The sequence below is a fragment of the Strix uralensis genome, chromosome 31, assembly GCF_047716275.1.
Source record: "Strix uralensis isolate ZFMK-TIS-50842 chromosome 31, bStrUra1, whole genome shotgun sequence".
Classification (NCBI taxonomy): Eukaryota; Metazoa; Chordata; class Aves; order Strigiformes; family Strigidae; genus Strix; species Strix uralensis.
The window spans coordinates 2170896-2191137 of record NC_134002.1 but is presented as its reverse complement, the minus strand read 5'-3'; the positions used below and the strand labels follow the sequence as shown (position 1 = coordinate 2191137).

The 20242-nt window shown below is 50.5% G+C and overlaps 1 protein-coding gene across 1 annotated transcript; it reads left to right on the top strand.

The window, feature by feature from the left end:
• The first annotated feature begins 15715 nt into the window (after nucleotides 1-15715).
• LOC141936063 (olfactory receptor 14A16-like) lies at nucleotides 15716-16690 on the top strand. The gene has a single exon (XM_074852789.1). The coding sequence runs from the start codon at nucleotides 15716-15718 to the stop codon at nucleotides 16688-16690; it is 975 nt and encodes a 324-aa protein (XP_074708890.1).
• Nucleotides 16691-20242: the final 3552 nt, after the last annotated feature.

Below are 20242 nucleotides of genomic sequence, written 5' to 3'. Positions count from 1 at the left end.
TTGTGTGCAGCTGGCTTATCTTGACTGGGGTATCTCTCACAAGAGAACAGCACAAAGAGTTGCAGGGCACTACAAATCCCCTCTCCTGGAGAAACTGTGGGGTCCTGGGGGTCTGGTACTGATAAGGCCATGGGGCTGGACCCTGAGGGGAAGATTCCCTTTATGGGAGAGAGCAGCAGGAATGTGTGGAGCTCTGCCTGGGGATGGAGGATGAGTCAGCTGAGCTGAAGGGTCATGGACAACACTGTGGTGGGTGGATGTCTGCTATGGACCCCCAGACGAGGAAGAGGAAGTAGATGAAGCCTTCTGCATTCAACTGGAAGAAGCCCTGCACCTCATGGCACTCCTAAACTCTCCCAATATTTGCTGAAGGGGCAGCACAGCACAGTGAAAGTCATCCAGGAGGGTTTGGGAGTTAATTGACAACATCATCCTGACAAGGGTGACTGAGGAGCCAGTGAGGGGAGGTGTCCTGCAGGCAATCATACTTAGAAACAAGGAAGAGCTGGTCAGGGATGTAACATTCAGGGGTGAGAAAGTAGAGTTGAGGCTCCTGAGAGAACAGAAGAAGGCAAAGAGCAGGACTTCAGTGAGCAGGCTTTGGCCTGCTGAGGAACCTGCTTGGCAGAATCCCACGGGATATGACACTGAAGAGAAGAGGTGAGAGGTGTTTGATGGTCAAGGATCTCCTCTTCAAGCTCCAGAACAGCACCACCAGATATGCAGGAATTGAAGCAACACTGGAGAAGACGCATATGGATGAGAAAGGAGCTCCTGACAAAAATAAGCATGAAGAGGCGGCACAGAGAATTTCAAATCTGGCTGCCTTCCAGCCTCAGGTGTTCACTTACTCTCTGCTGGAGAAATAAATTTGTGTGTTTCATGCATGTGTCTGCGTGTTTGTGTGTGTTTGTCTGTGTTAGGGGATACTGAAGGCATGACGGGATCCCAGGACCAGCTACTGGACAGGTGGAGAGTCTAAGATTGGCTCCTGGAGAGATCACTACTGGACACGTGTCTATAGAGGCCGATGTTTCCCACTCCCACAGCCCAGCATACAAACAGCCCAGACCTCGTTTCTCCTTTCTCCACTGACAGTGGTTGTGTTTGGCCTACAGACCTCCCGAGGTCCCGTCCAGGATGGGTGACGGTGCATTTCCTTCCACCACAGCTCTTCCCTTGATGATGATTGGGAGAACGCTCATGTTCCCCATGACCATGGAAGGGAGCAGACATACGTTTGTAGCAATCAGCTCCTAAATTTTGTCCCACTATAGTCATTGACTACTCAGCAGGGAACCTCTGATGCAGTCTTCATCATGTCTGAGCTTAACCTTTGCTTTTCTTTTTCTTCCTTTTCCCTCCCAAGTTCTTGTCTTTGATCACCCTCGTACATTCTTCTACAAAGAGCCCAACTCTGCTCTTTCCCCACTGCCCCTGGCTTTGCTGGCTTCCTGCCCTCCTAGAGTGTTTCTAAGAGTGTTGTCATGTTGATTCCTGCCTTGGTCAGTACAAACCCAGCAACTCCTTTTATTAGCTGTGGTGTCCTGCAGTTTCTTTTCCTGTGATCTTGTGTTGATGGCTCACCACAATCAGGGTGAGCCACCTGCACACAAACATTGACAGCCAGAAAAATGGAGTTTCAGTCCAGGAGGCCTTTGAGAAACTCTGGGTTTTGGCCAACAGAAAGGTTAAGTTTTAGAAGGAGAAGTGACCAGTCCTGCATTGGGGGGAAGAATAGCCTCTATCAATCCCCAGGTGTAAGAAATCAGGAAAGGAAGGCAAGAGACCGGAATGGCTGAGTGGAGACCTGCTGGTCAAGGTAAAGGGCAAGAAGGAAATGCACAGGCAGTGGCAGCAGGGACAGGTACCCTGGGATGAGTAGAGGGACGCTGCTGGGTTGTGTAGGGATGGGGTCAGGAAAGTCAAGACACAGCTGGAGCTGAACTTGGCAAAGGATGCAAAGAATAAGAAAAAGGGCTTCTACAGGTACATCAGCCTGAAAAGGAAGGTCAAAAAACTTGTATCAACTCAATGAACAAGACTGGAAAACTAGAAATAACGGACAGGGAGAAGGCTGAGGTACTTAACAAGACTTTATCCTCAGTCTTCACTGCAACCTCTCTTCCCAAACCTCTCGAGTGGATGGACCACAAGACAGGGACTGGGGGAGCAAAGTCCCTCCCACTGTAAGAGAAGGTCAGATTCAGGACCACCTGGGGAACTGAACATACATAAGTCTGTGGGACCTGACAAGATGCATCCCAGAGTCCTGAGGGAATTGGCTGATACAGTTACCAAGCCACTCTCCAGGATATTTGAAGTCCTGGCAGTCAGGGAAAATCCCCGGTGCCTGAAAAAAGGGAACCATTGCACCCCTTTTTGAAAAGGGTAGAAAGGAGGACCCTGGGAACGAGCGACCTGTCAGCCTCACCTCTGTGCCTGGGAAGATCATGGAAATGATCCTCCTAGAAGCTGTGCTGAGGCACTTGGAGGACAGGGAAGTGATTTGAGACAGCGTGGCTTCACCTTGCCTGACCAACCTTGTGGCCTTCTAAGGTGGAGTGACAACATTAGTGGTCAAGGGAAGAGCTATGGATGTCGTCTAGCTGGGCTTCTGTAAAACCTGTGACACAGTTCCCCACAACACGTTCAGCTGTCAGGGGTGCTCTGTCCACCCCCCATCACCATCCCAAGGTGCCTTGGCCCTTCCATGTGCAGCTGCCCTATGCAGAAAGCTGGACTGATGCCGAGGAATGTGGTTGGATCCATGTCAGATACGGGGGTGACTCTGCTACCAGGGCTGGTGTCTCTGCCAAGCCTGGCTTTGCCCTGGGGGCTCTAGGTGTGGGTGCTGGGGGTGCACAAGGAGGAGTCCTGGGAGGGATAAATCTGCCCTTCACCTTTTCCAGCTTCACCCAGCACTCGCCACACTGCAGAGGAAGAAGAAGGTCGCAGTGCTCACCATGGCCCTGCTCTTCCCCATCCTGCTGTGCACCCTAGAAGATGCTCAAGTGAGTCCCCAGTGCCACGGGGAGGTGCTCAAGGCTGGGGATGGGTCTTGGCTGCATGACATCAGCTCTCCTGCAGAACGAAATCATAGTGGGGAGCATGAAACCCCTTGCCTTGGCCTCTCCCTTTCCCAAGCCAGGGGCTCCTGCAGGCTCCCCTGCACCTCCAGCCCCATCTTGCTCCCCTCCACAATTCCATCTCTTCCCTGCCTTCGCCCACAATTAATGTTCTTGTGCCCAGAGCCTCAGTTCCTGTTGGAATGGTTGGACCCGTCTCTTCCCTGGGAGTGTCCCCACAGATTTCTTGTCCTGATGACACCACGTCCATCCCTCTTGTGCAATGCCATCCCCTTGTTTTGGTCCCTTCAGACATCTCATCCCTGGGATCTCTTTCATGTCCTATCTGGGGTCCCCAAATCCCCTCCCTTTGATCCCTCCTGATGCCTTTCTTTCTGTCTTTCCCCTCAGTCTTTTGCTTTTCATCCTGTCCACTGCAGCAGTGTCCCCAGATCCCCTTCCTTGAACCCCCACTCCCAAACACTCTCCCAATCTTGTCATTTTTGTCCTCTGTGGTCCTCTTCCTTCTGTCCCTACTAGCCACTGTGCTTGAAGTCTCCATGTCCCCTCCACTTGAATTCCTTTAATCCTCACTTGCATTCGACACAGTCCTGTCCCTGCAATACCCCCAGCCCAGTACCCTGGTGTCCACTAATTCACCCCAGTGCCCTGTCTTTGGGTCTCCTCCCACCTCAACCCCATCCTCTTTGAAGTACATGAATTCCTCACTCTCTCCTTGTCTCCATCCCCACCCCTAGTCCTTGCATGGAAAGGTATTGTAGGTGACACTTGGAGGAATGGGGCCAGGCAGAGCAGAAGGGATTTTCCTGCTCAGACCAGGGGAAGCCATGGGCCTGCAGGGACTGGGGACACCTGTGTCTCACCCCAGCCCCACCAAGATCCACTCCAGACCACCCCTTTGCTCTTCTTCCCTTGGCATTCTTCGAAGCGAGTGCAGGTTATGGCATGGTGGTAAGTAGTGGTGTGGACTTGGAGGGCATCCAGTCTGGGAACTGGAGGGCACTTTGGTCCTCCCATCCCTTGCTGGTACTGGGGACATCGCAGTGACCAATGAGGTCTCATAGCCTTTCTAACAGGGTGTATTTAAGAAGGTAGGTGACCATGATATCTGCTGGCCTCAGACCCTCCCCTCCCATGGCCAGGACACTCCAGGGCATCCAGTGTGCCCCAGTAAAACCCTGGGCTTTACCACCTAACCCTCCAAAGCCCTCGTTCCCATACTCTGAACCTGTCACCCGTGCTTTTGATCCTGGTGCAGCAAGCTGTGCAGGTCCCACCTGTTGAAGTGTTATTTCATTTTGCTCCTGTGAGCTCTTTTAGCGTTTTCTTACAAGGAAAACAATTGTAGTCATCACTTCTACTGCCCTAAAAAGAGGATGTCCACATGGGCATTTGTTGCTGTAATTTTGTATGAAGGAAAGGACATGCAGATGGCATGATCATCAGTGGCAGGTGGGAGCTTCCTGCACTCTTGTTTTTACAATCAAATTTAACTTACGACCAAGGGATACACTCAGCCCAACAGGACGTGAAGCCCAGGCTGTACATGGAGCACAGCCCAGGCCTGGGCCTACTCAGGTTTACTGTTATGAGGATCACTGACTCCTCAACGCACCGTGATCTTCTGGTCAGGATCAACAAACCTCCTGATGAAGGACAGCAGGAGGATGGATCCTTTAGACAGTTGGAGAACAGACACAAATTCAGGCCCTGGTAATCAGTGGAGACTTTGAAGACCATGGACCTCTGCTAGGTGGCCTTGGTTGAAGGGAAGGTGGAAAATAATCCCCGACCCAACATGGGGGAATGCCCTCCTGGACTTGTTTTTCACAAGAAGACAGGGCAGGACTGGTGGAAGATGTGGAGGGCAGCTGTGGCTACAGTGCAAGTGAAGGTGTCAGGGTTGAAAACCCTGAGGGAAGTCAACAAGAGAAATTGTAACAGTGCTGAGAGGAAGGATCACCTCCACCAACCTGCTGGCAGTGCTCTTCCTAATGCAGCCCAGAAAGCCACTGGCCACCTCTGCTGCAAAGGTGCAAAGCCTGGAGAAGAGACGGCTTTGGGGAGACCTAATAACAGCCTTCCCATATCTTCTTGGGTGTCCTCATGGAAATGCAGCCAGGCTCTTCACTATTGTGCATGGTGAGAGGATGGGGGCCAATGGGCATCAGCTGAAACAAGGGAGGAAAAACTTTCTGCTCATCAAGACGGTCAAGCACTAAAGCAGATCTCCCAGAGAGCTTGTGTCATCTCCATCCTTGGAGCTTTTCAAGCTGAAAATGAATGGAGCCCTGAGCAACCTGCTGTGACCCAGAGGTGACACTACCTTGAGCAGGAAGTTGGACTAGAGATCTCCTCAGATCCCTTCCAGCATGAATGATTCTGCATTTTGATCCACCATGGATCTTTCCTTCATGATGGGAGGGAAATCACTCAGGTTCCTGGTGGCCACAGAAGTCAATGAGAAAGTTTGCTCAGATGATCTGTGAATTTTTTGATGCAGGCATGCTTGGCGGGTACCTCCAAACAGTCCTGATCTTTTCCATTGCTTCACCTTTTCCTGTCTTTTCCTACTCACAATTTCTTCCCTTTGACCATCCTTGCACCCTCCAGTGCAAATAGCCCATCTCTATTTACCTTTTCCTCTTTGGTCCTGGTTTGGCTTCCTTTGTAATTTCATTTGGTGTTTCTGAACTTGTCACCATGGGAATGTGTACCTTGGTGAACAGCATCATTGAATAGGTGCCTCCTGTTATTATCTGTTATGTCCTGCAATTCCTCATGTTCTTATTGTGTCAGTCACCCCATGTCAGGGTGAGCCATCTGCAGGCACACATCACCAGCTGGCCCAATGGAGCTTCATTCCTGGGGAACCCTGAAAATCTCTGGGGTTCAGTCAGTAGGAACCTCATGAAGCTTTACAAGGCCAAGTGGCCAGTCCTGCATTTGGGGACAGAATAACCCCATAGATGGGGGCATGCGGGGACCTGACTGGCAGAAGAGTGACCCTGAGGAGAAGGGCCTGGGCATCACTAGGGATGCCATACAAGGCAGAGGTGCATGTCACCGTGAGTAAGGCCAGCTGCCTGTGGGGCTGCGTTAGGGGGCATGTGGCCAACTCAGACAGGGGAGTGATCATCAGCACTGTGGTGGACACATCTTGACTAGTGTGTCTGGGTGTGGGGCTCCCTGTTCTGAAGGAATGAGGAGGAACTGGAGAGGCTCCAGAGCAGATCTGCCAGGACGGGGTTTGGCAACTCTGTGGAGAGACTGAGAAACCTGGGCTGCTTTAGCCTGGTGAGGTGGAGCCTCAGGGCACTGTACAAATAGCCTGCAACTGCTTGAAGGGGGGTTTCAGAGATGATGGAGCATTTCTTGGTGGTTGGAAGAGAAGAAAATCTCAACAAAGTGTATCTTGGAAGTCTCAGATGGCATTTGAAGAAGAAGCTTTCTCACTCAAATGGTAGCATTGTGGTGCAAGAGATCACCCCGAGGGAGTCAGGATCAGCCCATGGCTTTGTCTTCCAAGGAACAGGCGGTGAGGGTGGAGAGACATCAGTGAAGGTGTGGAAATGCTGAGGTAGGAGCTAGGTGGGAAAGCAAGATGGGTGTCTGCAGCCTGGAGGGAAAGAGGTGCAGGCATGGGACAGTGTAGGACAGCCTGCAGTTGAGATGGCCAAGGGCTCTGGCAAGGCTAAAAGGCCCAACAGGACCAAGGTCTTTCTCCCCTTGGCTATGGCAGTTGCCTCTGCCACTGAGGCCTAACAGGAAAAACTTTATTTTGAGGCTCTGGACTTCATTTACTCTTCACCATTGCTTGGGGAAGCCGGGAGGTGTTGTGCAGTTTTCCTACACTTGGCATTGCTCACCCTCACACCCCACTGCCCCCAGGAAGAGCCCTGAGCCACACATGAGGGGCAGCATCTCCTTCCCAGGGCCTGAGGGTCAGGGCTTGGCCTTTCTGCTTCATAAAACAAACCAAGGGGTTTCTCAGCATTACAGCCACCTGCAGGGTGCCTTTGCCTACCTGCAATCACAGCCTCCAATTATCTGCTCTAACGAGTCCCTGGAGAGGCTTTGTCAGTAGTGGCCCTCAGTGGGGCCAATCAGTGCTTCAAGGTACTTTGAGCTTTGCTGCTGCCTTTGACTTCTTGAGTACTTTGCTCAGTCTCCTCTCAGTATCTGAGGTTCATGGACTCAGGGCCAAATACACCATGGGGCTCATTAAAATCAAGAAAACCCTAACGAGCTATTTCTCTTCCTTTAGTTTTCTTCAAGTCTTCAGGACTTGTACAGCTCATTGGAGTCATTTCACAGTGTAGTTAAGCAGGAAGATTTCAAAGAGGATCCAACCAAAATTATTTTTTATTTTAACGGTTATTTTTATTGACTTTTCAGATTAGAGAAGAGGTGATAGAAGCCTTCTGCAATTGATATTGATGCAGAGGGTCTCCTCAGGAGCTCTGCACAGGTAGCAGAAGCAGCCCCTTGAGGTCTGGCACTGTCTGGACAACCTTGCTCCTCACCTCCCCAGCCTCACCATTTCTGTCATTGGCCAGCTGGGATTTACATCCCTTTTCCTTACATCCGACTTCTCCACTGCAGTCTGCAGCGGGAGGTTACAGCTCCATTGCGCCATCTCCCACCTGCTCTCCTGAGAGGACTGGTTGCACACAGGCACAGAAGAATTTTTCCTATTTGCAAGCAAAAAACAGTGGAGCATGATCAAGTTTTATAAACAATAAAGCACCCTCCTCAACCTTCTACAGCCTTTTGACAAGGGATAATCTTATGAGAAGTGTTTTAGCTACATAGATACAAAAAGGTAGATATAAACATAATGAAAGATTTAGCTAAAGAGACAATTAGACTGTAGAAAGACAGGCAAGGTTTTAGTCCCTGAAGCTCTGCTGCAATTAGCCTGCCTCTTTAAACCTGCCTCTCCACGTGTTACTGGCGCTCAGATCGCAGAAACTAATGTTGCAGGAGGTTAAGACCTTCACGGGGACATCAGTACAAACACCAATGTGGTGGATACAAAATGTCCGTTTATTAAACTGTGTATCTCACCTATATACGTTCACCAAGTACCTCCTTCGTGGGTGTGCCCTTAACATTACAAGCCTATCCATCACCTTACCTCGTAACAAGGGAGGGCTACACCTATTCCTTCCGTACATCGCGAGATCTTCCGAGCGCCACTCCCTACACTTCCCCCTCCCCATGCTTTATAACATTGTTATTCTTGGTTGATTGTCATTAGTGCGCTGTTCCAAGCGGTGATGAGCAAGACCCATATGTCGATCTAAGAACGAAACGTTAACCTTCTTAAACAATCTACGAACTACAGCACTAATACATGTAAAGGCGATACAAGTATCAAGAAGCACACCACATATTCTAATAATTCCCCAAATGAGCCAATCCCAACTAAGCTAATTAGTAATCTAAGTCCACACGTTGTCAAGCCACCCAAACCATTCTGGTTTTACAAAGGTGGCTGTGATGAAGACATAGCAAGATTCTGGCCCTGTATCCAGAGGACAACAGACGTCTTCGCGGTGATGTGCTCGTGCCGCTCTCTCCAATATCCTGCGTGAGTTGGCAACACGCAACCAAGGAGGGTGATCCACCACCAACGCTGTAACACAAAACTCCATCTTATGTTAGATCAGGTTTTACACACCGTGCGGGTATCCATTGGATTAGGCCATCCTTTTCCACTGCTGCGTACCCACGCCCAAACACCCTCAGTGACCACCCCGACTCCCAAGCTATCGCGCCTGGTTCCCTGATCTGGACCAAAGGATAGTTTTTCGTCACCTGGTCTGGTATAAAGTGTTTCCACAGGGGAGGTGTAGACTCATCGCCTCAAACAAAATGATTTAAGGTATACAAAGCGCGTGACAAAAGAGCCTGTTGGCGGTCTATGGGTATTGTCCCTCTACGACCTTCCCCCTCCCCAAGCTGTTGGAGCTTTGCTTTCAGGGTGCGATGTGCACGTTCCACTATCGCTTGTCCTTGACTGTTATAAGGAAGGGCATGTACTAATTTGATGTCCCACAATGCACACCATTCTTTTGCGGGTCCAGCAACAAAACAAGGGCCGTTATCTGTTTTGATCTCCTGTGGCTTCCCTAACAAGGCGGTAACGCCCTCCCAATGCACAATAATGTGTCTGGCTGTTTACTTACGAGCCATTGTGGCTAATATTGTAGAGCTAAAGGTGTCAATGGTTACTATGAGATACTTATTTGGTTTTAACAATTCACATGATGTTACATCAGTTTCCCATATCTGATTGGAAGAGAGACCCTGTGGATTGACACCTGCCTCCCACAGTGGGACTTTTTGACAGTAGGGACGAAGTGCCACTATGTTTTTTGCTTGTGACAGAGAAATATGACATACGAAATATGTCCGTTTATTAAACTGTATTAAATTATATTAACTGTATTAAACTATATACCTTCGCCAAGCACCTCCTTCGTGGGTGTGCCCTTAACATTACAAGCCTATCCATCACCTTACCTCGTAACAAGGGAGGGCTACACTTATTCCTTCCGTACATCGCGAGATCTTCCAAACGCCACTCCCTACACTTCACTATTGCAAGTTTGCCACTTTTGCTCATCAGGAGGATGCAGTTTCTTTGATCTTCCTTTTCAGGCTGATGTACCAGTAGAAGCCCTTTTTCTTATTCTTTGCATCCTTTGCCAAGTTCAGCTTCAGCTGTGTCTTGACTTTCCTGACCCCATCCCTACACAACCCAGCAGCGTCTCTCTACTCATCCCAGGGTACCTGTCCCTGCTGCCACTGCCTGTGCATTTCCTTCTTGCCCTTTACTTTGATCAGCAGGTCTCCACTCAGCCATGCCGGTCTCTTGCCTTCCTTTCCTGATTTCTTACACCTGGGGATCAATAGAGGTTATTCTTCCTGCCAATGCAGGACTGGTCACTTCTTAAAAAACTTCAGAAGTTTCTGTTGGCCAAGTCCCAGAGTTTCTCAAAGGCCTCCTGGACGAAAGCTCCATTTTGAGGACTGTTAATCTTTGTGTGCAGGTGGGTCACCCTGATTTTGGTGAGGCATCAACACAAGATCACAGGAAAAGAAACTGCAGGACACCACAGCTAATAAAAGGAGTTGCTGAGTTTGTACCGACCAAGGAAGGAATCAAGACAACAACCCTCTCAGAAACACTCTAGGAGGGCAGGAAGCCAGCAAAGCCAGGGGCAGTGGGGAAAGAGCAGAGTTGGGCTGTTTGTAGAGGAATGTAGGAGGGTGATCAAAGACAAGAACTTGGGAGGGAAAAGAAGGAAAAAGAAAAGCAAAGGTTAAGCTCAGACATGATGATGCCTGCATCAGAGGTTCCCTGCCAAGCAGCCCTGTGTCAGTGACTTCAGGGGGACAAAAAGCCACATCTGATCACTCCAAACTTATGTCTGCTCCCATCCATGGTCATGGGGAATGTGAGTGCTCTCCGTGTCATCATCAAGGGAAGAGCTGTGGTGGAAGGAAATGCACCGTCACCCATCCTGGAAGGGACCTCGGGAGGTCTGTAGGCCAAGCACAACCACTGTCAGTGGAGAAAGGAGAAACGAGGTTTGGGCTGTTTGTATGCTGGGCTGTGGCAGTGGAAGAAAAGTCTATAGTGCCTCTATAGACACGTGTCCAGTAGTGATCTCTCCAGGAGCCAATCTTAGACTCTCCAACTGTCCAGGAGCTGGCCCTGGGTTCTCCTCATCCCTCAAGTACCCCCCCACACAAACACACACAGAGACAAATATCTCTCTCCAGCACAGTCACAGAACCACTGAGGCTGGAAGGCAGCCAGCTTCCACCTTCTCTGTGCTGCCTCTTCAAGCTTCATTTTTATCAGGAACTTCTTCCTCATACATACCAGCCTCCTTCTATGTTGCTTGACTTCCTGCATGTCTGGGTGTGCTGTTCCAGAGCTTGAAGAGGAGACCCTTGACCACCAAACAGCTCTCCCCTCTTCTCTTCAGTGTCGTATCCCCTGGGATTCTTCTAAGCGGGTTCCTCAGCAGGCCAGAGCCTGCTCTCCTGAAGTCCTGCTCTTGGTCTTCTTCCCTTCTCTCAGGAGCCTCAGCTCTACTTTCTCACACCTGACTGTTACATCCCTGACCAGCTCCTCCTTCTTCCTAAGTATGATTTCCTGCAGGACACCTCCCCTCATTGGCTCCTCTCTCATGCTTGTCAGGACGATGTTGTCAACTCCAAAACCTCCTGGATGACTTTCACTTTGCTATGTTGCCCCTTCAGCGAATATTGGGATAGTTTAGGTCTGCCATGAGGACCAGGGCTTCTTTCAGTTAAATGAAGCTTCTTCATCTACTTCCTCTTCCTCATCAGGGGATCTACAGCAGACATCCACCCACCACAGTGTTGTTGCCATAAAGCTGGTATGAGAAAACCCTCTAAGACTCAATGTGAGTTTTAGAAAGCAGCACTCTTTATTTCAGCACAGAGTGCACAGGGGAGAGCTCCTCCTGAAATGTGGGCGACAATTGTCTCCAAAGCAAAAATGTATATAGTAGCCAATCATCCGTATTCAACATGATTCTGAGAAATTGTTAACATATTCAACACTTTTCCTGGAACTCATTAATATATGTAAATGTCCTTCTTGCATGCACACTTAAGTTCTTAGGTGGTCTTCAGGGGCCCTCTGGTGGTCTCTGATAGTCATCACGGTGCTCGCTGGCTGACCCTTTTCCTTGCACATGCTCGATTTCTACTTGGCTAATTCCCATCTTCTTGCTTAACTCGTACCAGTTCTGTCCAGAACAATTCTTTCTTCTCGCAGGTCACCTGAGCCAGGACCTGCCACTAAGATTCATTTTTCTCTTCTCTTTTAAACCTCCAAGTTAATCTGTTACAAGTATTTCATAATTTAAATTTTCCACTAACTTCTACATATATAAGATGATTAAATTACAATTTTTACTTTAACAATTTTTATAAAGACCTTTTATTTTACTGTATTGATCAGTCTGATTTGATTTTATATATATATATCTATCAATATCTATCCTCATTACTATCATTAATCACTTTTATTCATTTGATTTCTTGATCCCTAAATCAGGATAGTGAAGGTAAGGGGATTTCAAGCAGCACTGTAGGAGCATAACAAGTTTCCTTAGTTACATAAGACCTAACCAAATTTTATAACCACAAATACGGTTCCTAAAGCTCATCTAGTTTCTACGATTGAGTTTTGCATCACTCAACATTCTAACATTCTGTTTCTACTACATTTAAAGATAGTGATTTTTATAACAATTTTGCCCGTGACCCTTCAGCTTTCAGGTGACGCATCATCCATCCCCGGCAGAGCTCCACACCTGCTGCTCTCTTCTAAAAAGGGCAACTTTCCCTCTGGCTCCAGTCTCATGGCCTTATCAGTACCAGACCCCCAGGACCCCACAGTTTCTCCAGGAGAGGGGATCTGTAGTGCCCTGAAACTCCTCATGTTGTTCTCTTGTGAGAGACACCCCAACCAGAGTGAGCCAGCTTCACAGAAGCATGAAAAGCTGAGCAAATGGAGCTTCAGTCCGTGGGGACATTGAGAAACTCTGCGATTGGGCAAATTGAAGACACTTGAAGTTTTGCACAGAGAAGTGCCCAGGCCTGCATGGATGTGGTGTGAATAGCCCCATACATCAGGACAGGCTGGGACCTGACTGGCTGAGCAGTGACTGGGAGGAGAAGGGCCTGGGCACTACAAGGGATGCCCTACGAGCCAGAAGAGGATGGACATGATGAACAAGGGCAGCTGCCTACGGGGCTGCATTTGGAGAACCGTGGGACACCCAGACAACCTGAGTTACCATCCCCCTCCACTCAGCACTGGTGTGGCCCCACACACGTGGGTGTGTTCCAGGGTGTGGCTCCCCATTGTGGAGAAGCAGGGAGGACCTGGAGAGTGTTGAGTGAAGGTCTGCCAAGGTGGGGTTTGGGACCTGGTGCCCATGACCTGTGTGGCATGTCTGAGGGACCTGGAGTTCTTTGGCCAGTGGTGTAGAGGCTCAGATGGTATAGGAGTAGCCTCAGAGTACCTGAAGGGTGATTTCAGAGACGATGGAACTTTATATTAAGATAAATGATGAGAAAGAAGCAATGCCACAAAGAGCAGCTGGGGAGTCCCAGACTGGAGAAAAGGAAAAAAAAAATAATTCCAAGTGTACAGCTGTGGTGAAATCATCACTGAGAGGGAGTCTGGATCAGATCAAGTCCTCTTTTTAAAAGGAGAATGAGGGAGGATGACAAGTATCAGTAAAGGAAGGAAGATGTTCAGGTGAGAACAAGGTGAGACAGCTGGGTGGGTGAATCCAGCCTGCAGGGAAAGAAGAGCAGGTGATGCAATATCATAGAACAGCCTGTGCTAGAGATGACTGTGGGTTACAGAAATAATGAAAGCCCCCAACAAAGTCACCTTCTACTTGACTTTGACCATGGCTGGTGTTTCTGCCACTGATGCCTATGAGGAGACACAGTCCCCTGCACCACTGGGGCCTCATTGCCCCCTTGTCCCTACTCAGGAGCCTGGCAGGTGCACATCTCCATCGCCCACTGCCCCAGGAAGAGCCCTGAGCAATGGGTGAGGGACAGGATCTCCCTTCCCAGGGGCTGGGGGTCATGGCTTGGCCCTTTGGTTAATGGGGTCAGGGCTTGGCCCTTTGGTTAATGGGGTGAGGGCTTGGCCCTTTGGCTTCATCAAACACATGCAGGTTTCCTCATCATCAGAGCCATCTTTGCTCTGCTTTTTCCTACCTGCCATCACTGCCTGCACATTTCTGCTCTAAGTGGAACCTGGGGAGGCTTTGTCAACAGTGTCCCTCAGTGGGACCCATTAAAGCCACAAGAAACTTTGGAGTTTGAATATAACTTTCACTTTTTCAAAGGTTTCTTTAGCAACATCTCAGTGTCTGAGGTTCATGGACTCGGCACCAAACCCACCTGAGGGGTCATTACAATGACTTGGGCTGGTCCTCTGCTGTAGAGCTGGGCTGGGCTCCTAGGACTGAGGGAGCTCAAGGCAAGTGGTCAGTACTGCAGAGAGACAGCTCTGCCCAGGAGCAGCTCCTCTGCAAAGCGCAGCAGGGCTGAGGGCACTGCCTGCAGGCACCGAGGGCAGAGGAGCCAGGCACAGAGAGGGGAAAGACAGACGGCAGTGGCAGGATGCTGAGAGCTCACTGGAGGAGAAATCTTCGCAGCCCTTGACACAGTAAGTCTGTGGGTGCAGGGCAATGCAGCTGCAGGTGGTGGAGGGATGTGGTGAAGCCGGCACAGCCCCAGGAATGTCCCTGGTGTGTGGAGGAGGAGGCCGTGCTCCAGAGCAGGGCTTCCCTGCTGCACTGTCAGAGGGACAGGCCATGGCGGCTGCCTTCTCCCGGGGACGGCTGCAGGGGTGTGCAGGCGCGGGTGCAGCCAGGGGTGCCCAGGGCTGTCCTTGAGAGCAGGGTCCCTGCAGCCCAGGGGCTGTGTGCTGGGGCAGGGACTCTGCCGCCTGCCAGGGTCAGCACTCAGCCTGCCCGGGGAGCTGCCCACGGCGCTGTGGGGAGAAGCTGTGTGGGGAAGGAGAGACCCCCGGCAGGGCAGGGTCCTTCTGCTGTGGGGAGGGTTCTGTGTGCATCAGGGATGCTCACAGCTCCAGATCTCCACTGGACATTGACAGATGCAGCGTTTATATAAGCACATGAAGGCAGAGACTACCTGTAAGAGAAGGACATTGTTCTTTTTGTCTCCTGCTCTTGTTTGTGTGTGTAGGGAACTGGACATGAAAATTACTCTCTTGATTCTGTATGAGACACTCTAAACCCTTTTTTCTCTTAGAGGTGAATACATTTAGGTATATCAAAATGAAGAGGACAGGGCTTTCAGAGAGCCCCAGTGTCACCTTTACAACCTCATCAGATTTGGTCTTATGTACCTATCTGAGCCTGCAGACAAGGAGATACCCCTGGGCAGGGCCCTGCTGCCAGGAGGGGTCTGCAGGGCAGAGGCGAGGACACAGCCAGTGGGATGGGGGCTGTGAGCACCACAGGGAGGAGACTTGGAGACAAACATTTCCCACAGAGACATCTCAATGCAGCAGAGAGCCAGGGACCCCTCTGCATCCTCCCCTGCTCAGCTGGATGAGAAAGGAGAGAGAAGTGGGCTTAGAAACTAGTCACTTCTGAGCACACAAAAGTCCAATTTCTTCTTCAAGCACATTGTTAGTGAGAACATCCTCCAGTAGTGAGAGGTGTAGTAATCTTGGGGCACCTGTGTGGTAAACAGCAGGTCACCTGTGGGCAGACCTGCAGCTCTCCTGAGTCTACACGAGGGCATGGGGAGCCCTTTTGTTCCTCAGTGCTCCCCTGTATTCAGGCTGAGAGCAAAGAAAAAGATGTTGTCTTCTGTCCCTTCAAAGAAGGTGCCCTCAATCAGCAGCACAAACCTGAGCTCAAAAAAAAAGGAGTTGAATTAAATTTCCCCAAAGAAAAAGAAATAATTTTGAGGGGATGTTTTAGGAAATAGCATAGGATTGGCTCAAGAAAACCTGCCTTAACTTGTCATTGTCTTCTCTTTCAACAGTCCCCCATGCCCAGAGGTCACAAATGTCCAACAGCAGCTCCATCACTGAGTTCCTCCTCCTGGCATGCCCAGACACACGGGAGCTGCAGCTCTTGCACTTCTGGCTCTTCCTGGGCATCTACCTGGCTGCCCTCCTGGGCAACGGCCTCATCATCACCGCCATCGCCTGTGACCACCACCTGCACACCCCCATGTACTTCTTCCTCCTCAACCTCTCCCTCCTCGACCTGGGCTCCATCTCCACCACTCTCCCCAAAGCCATGGCCAATTCCCTCTGGGACAGAAGGGACATCTCCTACTTGGGATGTGCTGGCCAAGTCCTTTTCTTTCTCTTTTTTATCTCAGCAGAACTTTCCCTCCTCACCATAATGTCCTACGACCGCTACGTTGCCATCTGCAAACCCCTGCACTACAGGACCCTCCTGGGCAGCAGAGCTTGTGTCCACATGGCAGCAGCTGCCTGGGGCACTGGGTTTCTCTGGGCTGTGCTGCACACGGCCAACACATTTTCACTTCCACTCTGCCAAGGCAACACCCTGGACCAATTTTTCTGTGAAAACCCTCAGATCCTCAAGCTCTCCTGCTCAGACTCCTACCTCAGGGAAGTTGGGCTTATCATGGTTAGTGTCTGTTTACTTTTTGGATGTTTTGTTTTCATTGTGGTGTCCTATGTGCAGATCTTGAGGGCCGTGCTGAGGATCCCCTCTGAGCAGGGACGGCACAAAGCCTTTTCCACGTGCCTCCCTCACCTGGCCGTGGTCACCCTGTTTGTTGGCACTTCATTCTTTGCCCACCTGAAGCCTCCCTCCATCACATCCCCATCTCTGAACCTGGTTGTTGCAGTTCTGTACTCAGTGGTACCTCCAGCACTGAACCCCCTCATCTACAGCATGAGGAATCAGGAACTCAAGGATGCCCTGAGGAAAGTGATTTGCTGTTTTTCAGCAGCCTTAGACTGTCAACCACTCTCTGCAAACGACTCCCAGTATAAATCATGACAGCCCAACCATGTCTTTCCTTCTTTATATAATTATATTTCCCTTTTTTCATTTGTGATGATGTGGTCTACAAAGACATTCAATTATTCATTCCCTCCTACATTAGTATCCATCCATCCATCTTGTGTGACCCAGGGACTTTGTCTAAAGGAGGAATCAGACACTCTGTGGCTTTAAGAAAAATAAATGAGCCCATGACTTCTTTGTCTTATATCCATCCTTACCAGGGCAGGAATAAACAGGGAATGAGAACACCTCTCTGGCTGAACCAGCTTAAGTATCTTGTGCTGGTCTGGGGAGAAGTGATAGCACAGAGCAGCTACAGACCCCTCAAGATCTGCTGGACAGGAGAGCAGGGGACACAGTTGCCCCTGATCTCCTTCTCCTTGTGCCATGAGTGCCTCCCATCTCTGGGGCTGACCCCTTCCTGCCTCCGAGGAGCTGCTGTGCCCTTCAGAGGTGCTGAGGCTGTGGGGTGAGTGCCCAGAGCACCCTGCAGTGGGCACTGCCTTGGCACCAGCCCAGACTGGGCTGTGCTGCGGAGAGAGGTGGAGAGGGGCCAGGGGAGGTGGAAGACCTTGGAGGGATCCGGGCTGGGATGGAAAATATCAATGAGAGAAAACCATCAGCATGTAACTCGCACTGCATGACCATGCAGGGAGAGGACTCAGACCAGGGCATTTGTGGTGCAGAGCCAGGGCTTGTGGAAGGGATTGAAGACATGCAGGTGCAGGAGAGAAGAGGCTGGTCTGTGCCCTTGGTGGCATGGACAGACCGGGACGGTGGCCCAGGGCCTTCATCACTCCCCAGCCTCTCTCATTGGCCATTTCCAGCACTGGCTGCTCACCCCAGGGCTATGGGTGAGTCTTTCTGCAAGACCATCTCCATCCTCCTGCTGGGCTCAGTGCCTGGATGGGGGCAATGGCCAGCCCTGCCCAGCCTCTCTCCTGGCCCAGACGCTGGCAGACCCTGGAACAAGGCTGTCTGCAAAGACCAGCATGGGACACGGCTGGGTCTGGGCAGGGGTTGGATGCTGGGGGAGCTTCCAAAGCAGCATGACCAGGGGGAGAAGGGGCAATGAGGACTGTCTGAGGGATTGAGACGGGGAACCTTTCAACTGTCACAAGACAAATTAAGGAGGTCATTGGGAAAATCCAGCATGGATGTACCAAGGGTAAATCATGCCAATGTAACCTGATCACCTTCCTCTACTAAATAACATCTTCTGTCAACGTGAGAGCAGTGGATGTTGTTTACCTGGACTTCAGCAAAGCCTTCAACACTGCTTCCTGCAGCCTTCTCCTGGAAAAATGGGCAAGATACAGACTGGAGGGGTGCTCTGCGAGGTGGGTAGGAAATTGGCTAACAGGCTGCACTCAGAGAGTGGTGGTCAATGCTTTCTACTCAGTCTGGAAGCCTGTGACATGTTGGATCCCCCAGGAAATGATACTGGGTCCCACACTCTTCAACATCTTCCTAATTTACCTAGACGACAGGGTTGAAATAACCCTTAAAATGTTTTCCGACAACACCACATGGGGAGACAGAGCTCCTTCATAGAGAGACCTGGACAGTCTGGAAAAATAGGCTGGTCAGAAAGTAATCATTTGCCTCTACTCCCATATCTTAGATCTCCTCTGGAGCTGTGGGCCCAGCCCCAGCAGACAGAAGAGATTCAGGAGGCAAAGGCCCAGCTGCCCCTTGGAGGAGCAGCCCTAGTGCCCCTCGGGGCTGCTCCTCATTGCCTCAGCAGGCACTGCCTCTCTGCTGCCTGTGAGCTGGGGCTGCTTCCCTCCATGGGAGGCCATGAGACACGGCCAAGGACAGCAACAGGATGTGGCCTTTTAGTGCTGGTCTCTCCTCACTTCCACACCGTCCTGCTGTGCCCTTGCATTTGTGTCACCCCCAAGCTCTTGTGTAGCTTTGGACAGTCCCATTGTGCCCACAGTGGCACCCCTGTGGTTGCAGGCAGGAGCAGGCCATGTGAATCATGGTGTCAGAGCTGGCCTCCATGCCAGAACCACCATGTCCCAGGGGGATCTATTAGCGACTGAGGCCTCTCTTCTTGGTTGCACATGTCCATGCAGACAGCAATTAACCTTTTATTTATCTGCCTGGCACTGTCTCATCTTCAGTGGGGCTGACGGCAGAAGCCCTCCTGGAGAGGAATCAGGAGCTGCCAGGATTGCTCAGGGGATCTCCAGGGGTAGTGTGTGTGGGAGCTCAGTGAGCTCAAGGGATCTCCAGGGACAGTCAGGGGGGGCAGTGAGTGGCACCTCATAAACTGAGTGACCATCCAAGTTTTGTGTCCTGGAGGAAAAGTGAACCTGAGGACAGCATGGGCTGATGAGGGCCCTGCAATGCCAGGAGAGGGTGTGAGGAGCCAGCAGGCAAAGGGACACAGACTGGAGGGTGGTTGTGGTGGTGCAATTCTTACCCACCCCCCCCCTCTTTGTTGGGTTGCTTGGTGCTAGGTGCGATTCCACCCACATTCCCCGAGCTATACACCAATCAGTGGAAATAAGGACTGACAATGTTAACAAGACTGGCTCCTGCCCCTTCCGATTGCTCGGAAACAGCTATAACGGCCCATCAACTCCTAAGGGCCTGGCACACCTGTGCCTGGGATGTGGTTAAATGGGAACAATAACAGAGTTGCACATTAATCAAATTCTTGTGTAACTGCTGGAAGGCATCAGAAGGTATCTGACAAAAGTCAATTATCTTGGACCCTATAAATGGCGACCACCAGGGAGACCCTTTGAGCTCTCCTGGATCGCAGCGGGCCTGTGACCAGCACCTCCCCTGAGCTGGGACGCCTCTCAGGTACCAAACCCTTAAGGTGTCGTCTGCTCCAGACGGAAGGCCAGGGCGAAGTCCCCCACTCGAGTCTCAATTATCACCCGTTGAGGAATGCCAAGGCATTGGGAGGATTTGCTCTAAACTCGAGAGGGAAATTTTCTTTGAGCTCGCTTCTCTTTACTCTGTGTGTGTGTGTGTGTGCGCGTGTGTGTGTGTGTGTGGGTACGTACCCTTGTTTCTGTGTGTGTATGTCCGTTCTGTGTTCATTCTACTGAATCCAAACACCTTTGTTTCTGTATGTTTGTCTGTTTTGTTATGTGCATGCATGTGTATATATGTATATATAGGTACCGTTAAGTAAGTTAGTGTGAATCCTGTCATTTTAGAATCTGAATAAGTCGCTTTTCTTTCTTTTAGTATCTCTGAATTATTTTATAATAATAAATTGCTGTTAGTTATTAATAAACCTAGATTTCTTACTAAATATTACCGTGTCAATACTTTTATCCACGACAGTGGTTCAGGACACCCTCTTGGAAATCCCATGGGCTGGATCTACTGCAGCCCTCCGTTGCCTTTTGTGCCATTGGAGACACCCCATGGTCCTGCCCAGCCCTGTCCTTGGTCCTTGAGCCATCTAGGGAAGATGGAAGGGGCCTCAGCAGCAGTGAACCCTGTCTGTTTGGCTCTGCTCCACACCCCCACCAGTGTGGCCAGTGCAGGATCACACGCTGTGGCCCGAGGGCACCA

What these genes read in the sequence shown, in the direction of transcription:
- LOC141936063 (XM_074852789.1), top strand. Translation starts at nt 15,716, where the DNA reads ATGTCCAACAGCAGCTCCATCACTGAGTTCCTCCTCCTGGCATGCCCA.